Here is a 15402-nt window from a genome sequence, read left to right as displayed (position 1 = left end):
TTGCTGCAACTTAGTTTGCAGTAAATCCTTTCCCTTAATTACACCACTAAAATAGTGGAATTTTAATTATTTTCATTAAAGTTTCCACTAAGGGTGCGTTTGTTTTGGCTTCAAACCACTTCCGAAAATGCTTTTCCGTAAAAGTAGGTGTTTGGTTGTTACTGAAAATTAGGTCAAATTGAAAATGTTTTCAGTGTTGACTGTAAAATAAGGACAACAGGGTGTAAAATATTTTCCGTTATTATTTTCACTTCAAACCATTTCCGGAGACGCGCAAAGAGAGAAAGAGAGAGAGAAAGAAGGACTCATAGACGCGCAAACAGAGAGAGAGAGAGAGAGATCACGCCGTCGAACCCACGATCGCGCCGGTCAGATCGCCGTCCTCATCCCCTCCACACGACGGTGAGTGCTCTGTTCATCCCACTCTGGCGAAAGAAGACCCATCCCACTCCGCCGACCCATTCTTCATCGTCACCGACCCAATGAACGACCCACCCCTGAGCCGACCCACCCTTGAGCAACCCACCCCTGAGTCGACCCACCCCTGAGTCGACCCACCCTTGAGCAACCCACCCTTGAGCTGACCCAGTGAACGACCCACTCCGCCGACCCATTCCTCGTCGTCACATAGCACCGTTTGTTTCGATCTCTCTCTCTCTGTCACTTAAGTCCCTCTCTCACGATTGATTTTGGGATTTTGATTTTTTTTTTGTTTTGATTTTTGTTTCTTTGATTGTTTATATATCTTGATTCTCTGTAATAATATTTGTTTGGATCCTAAGAAAATGTGAGAAACATGATAAAAATGGGTTTTTTAGAGCATTTTCAGGAACACAACCAAACACTAGAAAATATTTTCCAAAGCATTTTTTGGAATGCAACCAAACACTTGAAAATATTTTCCTTTCCCGAAAATATTTTCACCTGAAAATATTTTACACTCAAAAAATATTTTACATTCAACTAAACGCAGCCTAAAACTAAAACTAAAATAGCATGATGCTCTTATTATGGTTCCCCTCTTGTGGAGACTACTGGTCAATGGTCACCAATTCGACACCTAGATAATCGTTCCAACTTACCAATGCTACTGTTAGATCTTAATCACATTAATTTACATATAGAGACGTGTATACAATACATATATGTACACACATAAATATAAATTCAAAATCTCAAAGTCACAACGTTACTAATCAAACTGGATTCAATTACTAAACCATCTTGCTGACTGTATTCAAATTCATGAGAGATTTCACTTCCCTGTACACAACCAGAGCATTTCCCATTTCTTTGGACCTTTTCAGTATATTATCATCATAAATTTGACCTATCCTCTTGAACGCTTCAATTGCCGCTTGAGGGTCATATCCAGCAGATGCCATTAACATTAATCCAATATGATTTGCTTCCCTTTCATTCCTATGATTGAAACAAAATGTAACATTATTATAATTTGACATGAAAAATGTATAAGGTAGCAGAATTTGGATTTTCAAAACAATAATGGACACCACATAAAGAAATTTCAACCACTTTTTGGCTTTGATTGCCCAATAATAAAAGAGAAGACAAAAAGGAGGGGGGGGGGGGGAAATCCCTTTCAAAGCTCAAAATAGGAAAAAATTGATTGAAGCAATGTAAATTATTATGCATTTGCTATTATTTTCATTATTTCAACTTATTTTGACAATAAATTTATGTCAACTAATTGAGTTATAAGACTTTTAACCTTTTGTTTTGTCACACATTTAATATAAAAAATTTTAAAAATTGTATCTTTTGACATCGCTATGCAAAACAGACTCTAGAATGACTTAAACATATTAGATATTACTATCAAACATAGACAATAAGAAAATTAATACCATTTGTGTAAAGAAGCCCAAGCCCACTCCAGTAAAGGCGAAAACTTCTCCTTAGAGAATATATGGTTGAAACGAAAGAGATTCCAGTGAAACCTTACATAAATTCTTGCTATATGTCGGCCAACAATATGCCCAATCTAACAAGAAAAAATAAATAAGTTTAAAACGTGATATCCTAAAAATAAAAAGAAAAAAAAAATATATATGAACAAAAGTAAGTTTCAACTTGGTCCTTTTATACGTGAGAAAGAGGGGGCAAAAAAAAGTAACAGATTTAGGAACCAAGTTGGGTGGCATAAACCTTAAAGGTGTTAGCTGAATTTTACAGTAAAATCGAAAGAAACAAACCTGATGCCCAATTAATGCGGCTAACTCTGCATCAGACTTTAGACCTTCGAGCAACCCCCTAGAAATAACAATCCTTTTATTAAAGTGGCAGACATGGCCAGATTGTACTAAAGCTACTTCCTTTTCAATGCAATTCAACACATAAACTTCCCAATCTTTTCCATTATCCAAATGTTTAGTACTAGGTTTCCACAAGAGTTTATGATCCCACATTTGGCTAGGCTTCACATAATCTCTAAAATTTCCATTAATCTCACTCTCACACGAATGCCCATTGACCTTGCACTCCTTTTCAAGCCTTAACCCCACCTTCAATGCTCTAATCATATTTGCAGCTATGGATTGTACTCGAATACTCCTAGGGTCTGATAAAGGGAGTAAACAGTCATTACCTTTGCAATCCTCCATTAACATCTTCCAACGAAACTCTGCTCTCCTTTCCTCCTCTTTTTCATTGGAAACAAGTTGGATTTGTCTTGTGTATGGTACTATCTGTATTCTCACGTAAGAAAGAGTAACCCAAGTGGCAAAAGCACCTAACAGCAAACTACCTTTGTGTCTTTTACAAAACCCCATACATCTTTGTGCCCACAAATTCAGTGAATGCATTGTCGTTGCACTATTTAGGAATTGCTGAGAATAATTTGCATGGTAAAGCCTCCTTGTACATGTATGAATCATACGATGCACTTCAACTCCAAGGAACCCCATAGAAGGAACCATCTTCGAAGTTCGAACTCAAAATTGTACTTGCTGACTACCAGGCATGAACTGGCTTGCCATCAAATTTTATCAAAGAAAACCCATTAGCCTTCTCGTAATATAAGAACAATATTGAACAAACCAGCCGAGAGGCAGAGGGTCAAACGTATATTTAAGCATATATAGGACTGCATGTGTGGAACCTCGGGTTTTTGTTTGGTATTCAATTTAATAGTTTTATTTTTGCCTATTTTGGCCTACTTGCGACGCAAGTGGTTTTACTTGTGGAAAAGTTTTTTTTTTTTTCCTTACAACAAAAATATTTTCCTCCAAAATCCTAGATTTTTTTGTTTATTCTCTTCTAGGTCTCCTCCGTTTTTGCACAAATCAACACAAAATAGGTCTCGCCAATTTTTTCATTCAATACCAGAAAACCCTTCCCTTTTTTTTCTTTTTGTTTTTTTTTCCCCCAAAAATCCGTTACCTGAAAATCCATTTTCATTGAACACCAAACAATAAACATGCATCTGATACTACGCTTTGGATATTACTGTTTGCGTGTCCCTAACGTATCCTGGCCAAAAATAATTAATTATACGTCAATTTTTTTTATAAGAATTATATATCATTGTATAATGAATAATGCTAGATATACAAAATATTTTACAAACTGCTGATGTAGTGAGTGATTATTGATAAATGAAAAAGTGACATTAAAGATAGGTCTAGATGAAAACCAATAAAATGTTAGTCACATCAACATTTTGTAAAAATATTGTAAAATAGTTGGTGACTGTAGCATTACTCTTGTATAATTTGTATAGCCATTAATTCACTTAATTATCTATTATTGTTTTTAAATATAATAATAATAACAATAATAATAATAATTTATTGATATACGTGTTTATGTTTGTACTTCTTAGCCTATAGAGTCCGTTTGGATACATTCTTTTTGCTGGAACTAAAAACTGAAAACACTGTAGCAAAATAATTTTTAAATGTGTGAATAGTATCATGGGACCTGTGAACAATGTGTGAACAGTGCACTTTATCTCCTACCCAATGAATCCATGTGATATTACTATTCACACGCTGAAAAAAAAAAAAAAAAAAAAAATGCAAACGTGCCGTGGATCCAAATACTCACATAGTATCAAAAACCCTAATGGGTTCCACCAATATCCATTAGAGTTTTGGATCCCACCACAATCCTACAAATTACCACTCAAATTTGTCATAGAAACAGTTACAGAATCACCAATTATATACTCATGGCACCAAATTTGTCACAGAATTAAAGGTAATTGCTAACATTTTACAAAATTATTTAAATTATTAACCCAAATTCTTACTCCAAATTCAAAATGCATTCCATTTGAAATTCCAATTCAATGATATGCTTGAATCCTTGATTGAATTTTAGATTCCCAAAAGTTCCAAATTCTAAGACAAAAATTACCATTCACGAAAGATAATTAATTTTTTTTTAGTAAACAATAATACTTATTAGAAAGCACACAAAAATAGTAATATTAGTATTTTAAATCGGGATTATAATACATTATTTAACCAGAGTACAACTACAAAAGAACCTAACCTTTGAAATCTAAAACTAGAACCCAAAATTACATTATCATTCCAAAGAAGCTTTATACAACAAAAAGCTACTTCGTTACGAAGCTATCATACCCATAACCCATTAAAAAGAAACAAATCCAACCACCACCCCAGTTTCCCAACTACCAACTACATACCCGAGGAGACACTAAAATTCCTGAGAGGCAAACCCAATATTACCCTTTCCTTTCCCAGCCTTCTTGGGCAACATAGTCTGGTGAATATTTGGAAAAACACCACCATTAGCAATAGTCACAGACCCCATAAGCTTGCTCAACTCCTCCTCGTTCCTCACAGCAAGCTGAATATGCCTTAGAATAATCGATGGGTCAAAAGCAAGAAGGGGAGTTCACCAGGAGAGGGAGAGAGAGAGTATCTATTGTAGTTTGTCACATGAATACTTGTGAATATTATGCAGGAGGTTAGTGAAACTGAGTCACTAACTATGACAAAGGCATATAAAATAAATCACATTTGAATTCAATCATTAGCTTCTTACATGACTGACTTGGTTTATATATAACGATAGATACTTTCTCCCTGTCCACATAAGGATGGTACCAATAGCATCATTAACTGGACAACTCTATGTAAATTCTTTGAATCTGTTTTGAAAAGCATCAATAGGTGTGTGTAGGTGGCTTTGGGTGCTAACACAGTCAGGCCGGTGTCTATCTATTTAAGTTTTTATAAGCTCAGTATATATCCATCCATCTATATATATATATAGAAACCAAAAAGAGCTATGGTTTTTTTAAAGGCTCTTAATTCCATACACAAAACTGTATCATGTCTTAAATTCCATAAACAAAAGTGTATATCAAGATGTACACTACTTTATGCTACAGGATTTATCAATGCAACCCTCCTAATTCTAACATTATATTACTTCTGGAAGAACTAGCTGACTTAATGCTAATGATAACTAAAGTCAGTCAAGCACAATAAGATAAGATTAAGCCAACCTGATCATCACCCAACTTCACAATGGCATTTACAATTATAGTTATCCCCTTATTGAAGTGTTCTCCAAACCATCATACTAACTTAAGTACTGTCACAGCCATCAAAGCCGCTGCTCTGAAGTAAATCTCATGCATACTTTTGTCCACTTGCCTCACCATTTCCTCTTCCTTCAAACCCATCTTGCTTGCATTCTTACTAATATAGACAATTGTGTCTCTCAGTTTATTCACCGCCCATGATAGCCAAACCAGCCCAAAACCAACACCAGTGCTAAAGAGCCTAGATGCACAGAACGGTACCCTCCCACAAGCTACTTTACAGATGACATTGAAAAGTACAGCAAGACCAGTCCCAGCAATTCCAACAGAAAATTGAGTCAGCAGCTCAGGAAGCTCAGGGCCAGACTTCTTCAGGGAAAGGATTGCCGTTTTCCCATGGTACCTCTTGTGAGCCATTAACGATAGAAGGCACTCACATGCATGGAAGTAGTTCTTCTTGTAGAGGTCCCTCTCTCTGCCTACTTTCCTACCATTCTTCTTCTTCTTTTGTGATGGCTTGACCTTTAATTTCTCGGGACTGTTAAGAATGTGACATGCCATATACGTTATATAATAGGTTAAATTTAAGCAAGGAATTTCTGGAAAACAGTTAGTTCGTGCCCACCAAAAAGTCAATTAGAACCGAAGATTTTGGATTTGGGAGAAATGTAATATTAAATTAACAGTAGTGAATGCATCAATATGGAAATATGAAATACCAGCATCATGAATGCAGACCACTCATGCAGATCCCCCTATATGAGCATCATGTCAACATTAAGATAATGGAGGCCCACACGGATCGGGATCTTCTCCATTTGCTTTGCAATGAAAAGGTTCCATTTTATGGTGAAAATTTAATTTTTTTACAAATTTAAAGGTGTACATAGTGCTATGTCATTTAAAATCATATTCCCCTAGTAAAAAATGATAAAATAATGTAACACCATGCGCATCAATAGATTTGTGAAAATTTAACTTTCACTGTGAAATGATTTCTGTCCATTATAAAACAAATGGAGGGGATCCTAATATCAACCACATAGGAAATCCTCCCCTACTAGGTGATAAGTAGATCCAAAATAACATATATTGTTGATTTCACTAGGTTAATTTTAATGACGTTCTTCCATCGTCTAAAAAAACAAACAAAATAGAAGGGTTTGAAAAGGAAGTATTCAAATAAGATGAAAATACCCCTTTGCAGTTTCATTCTAATTTAAGGAAACAGACATATACGGAGGGCCCACTCCTTTTCATAGCTAACATGTTGACTTCTATTGGTCATTTGACCACGCTTGATAGAGGTCATAATACCAGATCCAGGACATAATTTCTTTTAGAGTTGAACTTTTGTATTAATTTAGTATCTCCGCCTGGTATTCTGAACTCACAAAGCCTTGAATCCCTAATACTAAGGTTGGCTACAAAGATTTTTTAAGCTGTTGAATTAGCTTCTTACGACGATAAAGTGTATTTTCATACCAAAAGCAATCATGACATGTCTCACCACCACCATAAAAAGTCTTTCTAGTCTTCCTCTTGCATCAAGGCATTCTCAACTTAAATCAAATCAATTCAAGGAAATAACTTTGTGGTATTTATGTGGGAAATATTTTAGCATTTTTTCTTATTTTTTCATACATAATCACTAGCCAAGTCAATGTTAAAAATTGAGCAAAATATAAATGTTCAGAAAGTAAATCATTGTCATATACCTCTTCAAAGGGGCTACAGTTATAGCTTGAGGCTTCATAGAAGATCCATGAACATTGGCCACTGCTTCATAGCTGTCCAATCTTTCCAATATCATGAATAGTCAGATCTTTAAAACAGCGACAACAGCAAATGGTTGATATAAATATAGATAGAAAATAATAAAGAATATTTGTTGCAGTCAATTTTGAAGCAACATCTTAAGTTCATTGAACAAACTAAAAAGGATATTCAATGCTGTCAATTTTAATGCCACATCTTAAGTTCATCCAATGCTATATTCCCTCCATCCTTATTTAAATTTTAAATGTCTTGGTTTCTTTTTTAGAATGTCCCAAATTACATGTTACTTTCTAAAAGTGAAAGTTCTTACTTATTCAATTTCACGAATCATCCCTACTTTTTTTCTTGTAAAGCAAATAAGATTCATCTTAAAAGCAGTCCCATCTCTAATAAAATGCAAGGGACATCTAGGGAGTCGGTATATTTACCTTTGTATTACTACTCACACCATTTCAAAACAAGATATATAAATTGGGCTGGAGGGGAGTATCAATGGCAAGGAGTTCTGATAGCATATTATTCAGTAAAAAGCCAATATAAACTAGAATATGTAATAAATCAGGGTTTGGAGAGGAAGGTAGAATGCAAAGAAGTCCCAGACAACTCTACTTCACAACTCCTAATCAGTGAACATTGTTGCAAACTAGAACAGATTCAAGCATGACATAATTCATGCAGTAATTTCCATCATTGAATTTTTTTTATAGGCAAGTTAAACACATAACTAGTGGGTCTTGAACCCACAACCTCACCTTCCATACTATTATTATGGGAGGAGGAAAAACCAATTGAGCTATTGACAATTTCCATCATTAAACCCATGACCTCACCCTCCCCCTTGAGCTTATAAGGGGAAGAGTTTCCAATTGAGCAAGAGCTGAATCACTACTCAGTCATCATATTTCAACAATTTATTCAATTCAACTAGTCATTGGTTTAGCAACATAAAGTGTAAACCCAAAGTTGTGTACATCAAAATTGAAACTCTAATCAATGCCTAACGAGCAAAAGTGGGGTCAGGTCAAAGTCTTTTACAAAATGACAGGAATTAAAACAAAAACCACAATATTCAAGCCAAGTGGTGAGGTTTTTATACCAGATGTTGATGATGTCATTATATGAGATCTATCCAATCAAGAGGCTGTCAGGAGATTTAAGAAATCAAATTAATTAATCAATGCCATAAGCTAAACTAACCAAAAATAGTCATCTGATCCAGAAAAATGTTCAAAGGACACTCAAGGTAAAATTAAGTTAGGTACCTTATCCCCCGCGGGGGGGGTGGGGTTTGTTAAAAGATTGAAGGAACAAGATAACCCTTCACAAAATTTAAACATACAGCTACAGATGAAAGTGATGTTATACATGTTATAATTTTTGTTGTATCAAGACAGGTCTAAGCATCCATACCTACTATAGCGTGGAACCAGCATAGACAGCTGTCCACACTTGGATGAGTTTCTTGATACATAGAATTCGGCAACAACTGAAAGTAGATCATTGACCTCCTTCCCTGTATCTGTGAATATGACTCGTCCATCTGGCTGAACTACGATTTTTGAACTACTGGCCAAATCTCTCACAAAGTCCAGTATAGGCTTCGGGGCATGGAGTTGGCCACTTGGGTAGATAAGAGAAGGACCAAATGGCTGTTGATATGCATCAGTTTTCAATGCTTGTAACCCCATCAGGTCAGATAGTAAAGACACATCTAGTCCACTTCTCTCTACTTCACTTGGTCTGGACATAAGGAACTTCAAGATTTTGTCATGTTTTGTGCATTGCTCAGCAATTCCAAAGCTAAATAGTATTGAGTCTGGGTGGTCATCTGAATTCAAAAAACCAAGGCAATTAAATACATATCCAGCATAATGCAAATATACAAAGAAGCCAAAAAAAGTAATAAGCAGTGTGAATCATTCTACATGTCATCCTATAAAAAGACAAAAGACTACATTACCAACTACCCCCATTTCCATACCTTTATAATCGAACTCATTTAAAAAATCAGACACATTTCTTGATCATAATATATTTAGTTATTTGCTTATCTTTAACCACTGGAGTCATTCCCTTTCTCCACTAGTGCTTATTTTCACACAAACACACATCAACAATTTCAAGCACATGCACAAAAACACAAACCTAGACACAGTCCATATAAGAATCCAATAGTCCACTTAATATGCCCAAATGAAAAATACAATTTAACAAAAAGATTGAGATGCCATCAAAAGACCAGGGAACATTCATAAGTAATAACTCTCTAAGGTTGCATTTGACACAGATTCTGACAATGAGAAATCAGTCAACAAAGACTGTGATTTCCAAAACAGGATTTCTAGGAAAACTTTATACAAAAAGCAAAAACTAAAAAGGAACAATTTTGTCATCACTGCCATCATAATTGATGATACCATAACAAGCGAGTGATCAACACCAATAACCCTCTAAACATATTCACTGTAGTGTAAACTAGCAAGAAAGAGAGGTCTCATTATAAGAAGAGAAATAGAATGATGAAGAAATCCATTATCATTAAGACATTGATGATAAAAACACCTTAAATAAGATGGGAATGACTGAAAAGGGAATGCTGGCAAATTAAATTTGCTTTAAGGTATAAATTGAAACTATTGTCACACAAACTTAAGTCCCTCTGGATCTTAACGTGAAATCATTTGCAGAAGCATGCATTCTTTGGTTACTTCCGTTGGATGAACTCTTGAAAGATATTCTACCTTCAAAATTTGATGGAAAGAGGTCTACCAAACATGTTCCTTTTACATGCTACCACTAAATAAGAAATTAGATAATGGAGTCAAAGGAGAAATGAAACCGATAGAAAGCACAGTTTACTAGTTTCATTCATACATCTTCAAACATCCCTTGATTAAAATATACTACTACAAAGAGGGTAGCCAAACTTGGTCTCATCTTTTGATTTTTATCTCTACTAAAAATAAATAAATAAGGATGTTAAAATTACATAAAAAATTTTAAAATACAAGAATTTAAAAACAACAAATTCATCTCCAACATTTTTGCTTTGTTGTTTATCACTTAGCTTCCCACTATCTCCTTCTTCACAATAAACTCCAAATCTTTGTCAATTTCCTACCAAATCAAATAATTTCTTTCCTTTTCTTCCCACTATACGTTCGTACTTTTAAAGTATGAAAATTCACTTGAAAAAGGGGGGAGTGATAATTTAAAAGGATTATGTCAATAAAGGGCAATGATCTTCACTTCTCAAAAAAATAAAGGGCAACGATCTTTTAACAACAATTGCATCCAATAAATATCTGCAAACCTTGCACATCAATGAGCACAGGCCTTTTAACTGTTGAGTCAATATGGACAAACTGATTAGACTCGGATGACCCACTTATGGATTTCCATGGATCCTCACACTGATGTGGCCTCAAAGTAAGTGATCTTGATCTAATTAACTCGTGTCTAACTCCACAACTTGGCAAAAGGGGTTGAGAATCCTGCTTTAAACATGAAAAAAAAATGAGTTTTCAAAGCAAACAACCAATTATGGGACAGGATCATTTTGTAGTTTCATTTACTAACCAAGCTATAAAAAGCAAACATGTCAATGCATCAAGCAAATACTAAATGGAGCAACCACAAAAACTTTTTTTCCTGGTAAATGAACCACAACAACTAGGACCTAGATATTATATATAATGGCAAAATGAAACAAAACAACTGAAGACATGGAATTCAAAATGAAAACAATTAATGTAACAAGACAAGAATAGCAATTTAATTAAAACTCAAGATCTCAAATTTCAAAACTACTAACAACTACTAAGAACCAAATGATAGATAGTCAGGCATTAAGCAATATGAAACCAACTTTTAAGAACACCAGATTCCAGTAGCATAGTTCACATAAGTGGGAGGGGGGGGAGGGGGAAGCTTCTCTCTTCATGTTAGTACTAAATAAGTGAATTATATGTGAAATAGGAGTTCTTAAATCATCAAAAATGAATGCTTAACCAGCTATTAATTATCTCACTTATAATTTAACCATGTGAATTGACAGTTCTGCACAAGCTACTAGCATAATAAAACCATGAAAGTAATTGATTCTCCAGTTGTCTTAAAATTAAGTTAAAAATAAACTTTAATTAGCATCGAATGCACTAGAGCATGTGCTCTATTGAAATTGTTATTAGAACATGCATCAATAACGCATCTTACAAAGAAACAAAAAAATTAAGTTATAAATATACACTTAGGCCAGTTATTACTATTTATTCTCAAGCATGTGAAAGCTATTGAGCAATTCGAAATAAATCGGTAAAAGACTCAAGCAGGATCCCATCAAAATTCAAAAGTCAAAACCAGCAAACTGTCGTACAGATATACAACCTAAACCACTTGAAGATCTAAAACCCAGTAAATTTCACATAGAATTGCAACATATTGATATAATATAAGCCCAAAAAGCCAAGCTCTACTCTGAACATACATAAAACATATCAAACAATCATTAAAACATGAATCCCAAGAAAACCCTCTTGGGATTAGCACATATTTCAATAACCCAGATCCCCAAACCCATTACAATCAACTAATAAGCATGCTAATCAGCCAATTCCTACTACCACTACAATAAACCCAGTATCAAATAAGTAACATAGCAAACAAACCCAGAACCATATAATTAAGATTAAAAATAAAACTTGCGCTTTACCTTAAAGACTCTGCTTTGTTCTTGGTGCAAAACAAGCCCAGAAGGGTACCCATGAGAAGCCATAAGACAAAGCTCAACAACCATACCTAAGAGAAACCCAGTTCAGAAAACAAGTTCCTGAAACAAATCTCTCCCCTTTTGTGCCTTTCTCACACGTCCATTAACTTATCCATCCCCTACGCCTCAATATGACAAATCACAACTTGGTCTTTTGGGTGGCAATCAAAATTATAAAACAAATAATAATTAAAAAATGTAAAAGTTTGGATTTTTCTGATCCAATAATTTGATCCAGAATTGTCTGTACTTAGAATCTGTGGTACACACGGCCCTAGAGTCTAGATTACAGGTTGGACTACCACCACAAAGGTCCACAAGTGGACAATTTAAAGTTGGCAAAAATCACATTTTGGTACTTACATTTTCAGGCGATTCTCATTTTGGTTCCTAAATTTTATTTTTACCATTTTTAGTCCCTATTTAGAAAAACTTCATCCATTTTTGTCCTTTCCGTCAGTGCCCTAACGGCAAAATCCTAAGTGGCAAACGGAAGTGTGGGGCCAGAGAATTCATGGCCCAGGCCCACTCTACACTAGGGCCCAAGGCCTAAGCCGAGGAGAGCTATTTCCGAGGAGGCATAATGAAATCTCAAAAGGAGCATAAGGATATTGCCGAGGACGACCTCATGCTCAGCACCGTACAAAATGCCTGAAGAAAGGGACAAACTCAATATAAAGGCAAGACAAGAGAGAAAGATGTCAAAATCATAATACAAAACCCTGTATCTGACAAGCTCATACTCTAAACCATGCCATTTAACTTTTCCAACGACCACCCAACCACTCTAAGTATGGGTTGATAGGACAGGTCTGCACTACAGAAAGTAAAATTTACACGTGGACCCTAAAGGGGGGAAGGAACACTAGTATAAAAGGGAAAGAAAGCGCAGGGGAAAAGGGGGCTGGGGGGAGAGGGATGAGCAAAAAATCCCGCAAAGGGGAGAAAGGGGAAAGGGTACAGTGTTCCTCGAACACTGTCCGAGGACCAAAACCCTCCAACCCGCACTAATGGAAGGTTTAGCTAGTCAAGCCAAGCCCGCTCATGTAAGAGCTTCCATAAAAACTGCGACTAAACCGCTGACTTGCGCCCAAGGCCTTGCTTTTCAAACCCATTCTCTACAAATCATATTGTTAGGGCCCTTTGCATGCGAGCCCAACGTCATCCTTGGGTCGCTAAAAATCGTGCCCCTACAGGAAGTATTAAAATAATAATAAAAAAATTTATTTTGCCATTAAAAAATACTACGTCAGCATCTAAATTAAAAAAAATTAATTTATTAATTTTAATTAAATAAAAAATTAAAAATAGAATTAAAAACAAAAACAAGAACACAAACAACAAAATCAAGACACAAAATTTAAATTTACGAACACAAAATTAAAAACCAAAATCACAAACCCAGAAAATAAGAACACAAAATTAAACTTCAAATCCACATCAAATTAAACATGAAAACAAAATTTAAAACCCAAAAAAGTTGAACAAGAAATTGAAACCCAGCCATCAAGAAGAAGAAATGATGGAAGGTTTAATTCCATTTCTTCTCCAAGCCATCAAGAAAACGAAGCCATCAATTTGTCATCTCATAGGCTAACCCGAATTGAATTTCAGCCACCAGATACGCCATAAACCCAAAACCCCACAAACCCAGATCGGAATACAACAGACACCACAAACCCACAAACCTAGACCACAAACCCAGAAACCCAGATACATCACAAACCTAGAAATCTACATACACCACAATCTCCGCCACCGGGTCCTGAGAAAAAGCCATTCACGTGCTCGGCGGTGACGTTCCCTCTGTTGCAGTCACTGACAGAAACCCACGTGTCCTCCAAGCTCAACCGCCTCATCTCCGAGTTCCAATCTCTCCCAGAACCAATCGACTGTGTCAAGCGCTTGCTTCACTACGCGACTCTGTTGCCGGAGCTGGAACCATCTACCAAGGTCGACTCGAATCGAGTCATGGGCTGCACAGCCCAGGTTTGGCTCCAGGCCGAACTGGGTAGCGACGGAAAGATGAGGTTTTTCGCTGACAGCGATTCCGAAATTAGCCGAGGCTTCCGCTCTTGCCTCGTTTAGGTTCTCGACAGTGCAGCGTCGGAGGAGGTGATGAAGATCACCACAGATGTTTGGGTTTTAAATTTGATGTTTTCATGTTTAATCTGATGTGGATCTGAAGTTTAATTTTGTGTTCTTATTTTTTGGGTTTGTGATTTTGGTTCTTAATTTTGTGTTCTTAAATTTAAATTTTGCGTTTTAATTTTGTTGTTTGTGTTCTTGTTTTTGTTTTTAATTCTTTTTATTTAGTTAAAATTAATATATTAATTTTTTAATTTAGATGCTGACGTGGCATTTATTAATGCCAAAATAAAATTTTTTATTATTATTTTAATACGTCCGTTTGCCACCTAGGATTTTGCCGTTAGAGCACTGATGGAAAAGACTAAAATGGATGTTGCTTTTCCAAATAGAGACTAAAAGCGGTAAAAATAAAATCTAGGGACCAAAATGAGAATCGCCTGAAAATGTAGGGACCAAAATGTGATTTTCACCTTTAAAGTTAGGACAAAATTTCAGGCACAGTATTTTAGGTTGTCACGTCACTATTTAACTTTAAAAAAAAAATACTTTCATCTCATAAAAAAATTTTACATAATAAAATCTTTAAAATAGAATCTTAAAAACAGCACCGATATACAGTATTTAAGTCCTATCCTTAAAGTTACGTCTTAGTTCTTTGTAGTTTTGTTTCTTCTTGTTGGACTCTACGAATTGGGAGCTTTTTTGAGTTTTCCTCGGTGGTCCTTAGAGCATCCACAGCAGTGGAGCTAAATTTTTAGCAAGTTAGCTCCACCAAAAGTTACTTTATCTATTTTACCTACACACATGTTGCAACAGTGGATCTATTTTAGCTTTCAACACAATAAAATAATATATTCATCACAATAAAATAATATTTCTACTACAATAAAATAATAATATTTCTACTACAATAAAATAATATATCACCACCACCACCACTAGCAGCAGTCCACAGCAAAGAAAAAAAAAACCCAAATCTTCAATCCAGACCAAACAAAATCACCAACCGAAGACAAACCCAACACAATTCGGAGACGAGAGCTTGATGAGTGAGAGAGATGAGAGCTTGCAATGGCGTGGGTTGGGCTGGGACAGCGACAAACGGCGTGGGCTGGGCTGGGACGACGACGGCGTGGAGAGCTTGATGAGTGAGAGAGATGAGCGCTTGTGATGGCGTGGGCTGGGCTGCGCTGGGACGGCGACGGATGGCGTGGGCTGGGCT

General features: G+C 35.7%; 1 protein-coding gene across 3 annotated transcripts; it reads right to left on the bottom strand.

Annotated features, from left to right (window-relative positions):
- Window positions 1–5265: 5265 nt before the first annotated feature.
- Window positions 5266–12347, bottom strand: LOC115971401. Of its 3 annotated transcripts, none has more exons than XM_031091306.1 (5): window positions 12033–12347; window positions 10635–10818; window positions 8732–9149; window positions 7261–7332; window positions 5266–6080 (listed from the first exon to the last, which is right to left on the bottom strand). In XM_031091306.1, exons 1-5 carry the CDS (start codon window positions 12114–12116, stop codon window positions 5576–5578), a joined length of 1263 nt encoding a protein of 420 aa, XP_030947166.1. In that variant the 5' UTR covers window positions 12117–12347; the 3' UTR covers window positions 5266–5575. The 3 variants fall into 3 exon arrangements, with proteins under 3 accessions (XP_030947166.1, XP_030947164.1, XP_030947165.1); XM_031091304.1 differs by having other exon boundaries at window positions 7261–7341; window positions 12033–12343; XM_031091305.1 differs by having other exon boundaries at window positions 5300–6080; window positions 7261–7341; window positions 10635–10815; window positions 12033–12248.
- Window positions 12348–15402: the final 3055 nt, after the last annotated feature.

Source organism: Quercus lobata, chromosome 12 (assembly GCF_001633185.2).
Source record: "Quercus lobata isolate SW786 chromosome 12, ValleyOak3.0 Primary Assembly, whole genome shotgun sequence".
Lineage (NCBI taxonomy): Eukaryota > Viridiplantae > Streptophyta > Magnoliopsida > Fagales > Fagaceae > Quercus > Quercus lobata.
This window is presented reverse-complemented; position numbering and strand designations above follow the sequence as displayed.

Excerpts from the sequence above, each read along its gene's own strand:
- LOC115971401 (XM_031091304.1), bottom strand. The coding sequence starts at position 12,116 with ATGGTTGTTGAGCTTTGTCTTATGGCTTCTCATGGGTACCCTTCTGGG. Across the intron at positions 10,819-12,032 it reads AACAAAGCAGAGTCTTTAAG|CAGGATTCTCAACCCCTTTT; the intron begins GTAAAGCGCAAG and ends TCATGTTTAAAG. Across the intron at positions 9,150-10,634 it reads TGTGCTCATTGATGTGCAAG|ATGACCACCCAGACTCAATA; the intron begins GTTTGCAGATAT and ends TTTTGAATTCAG.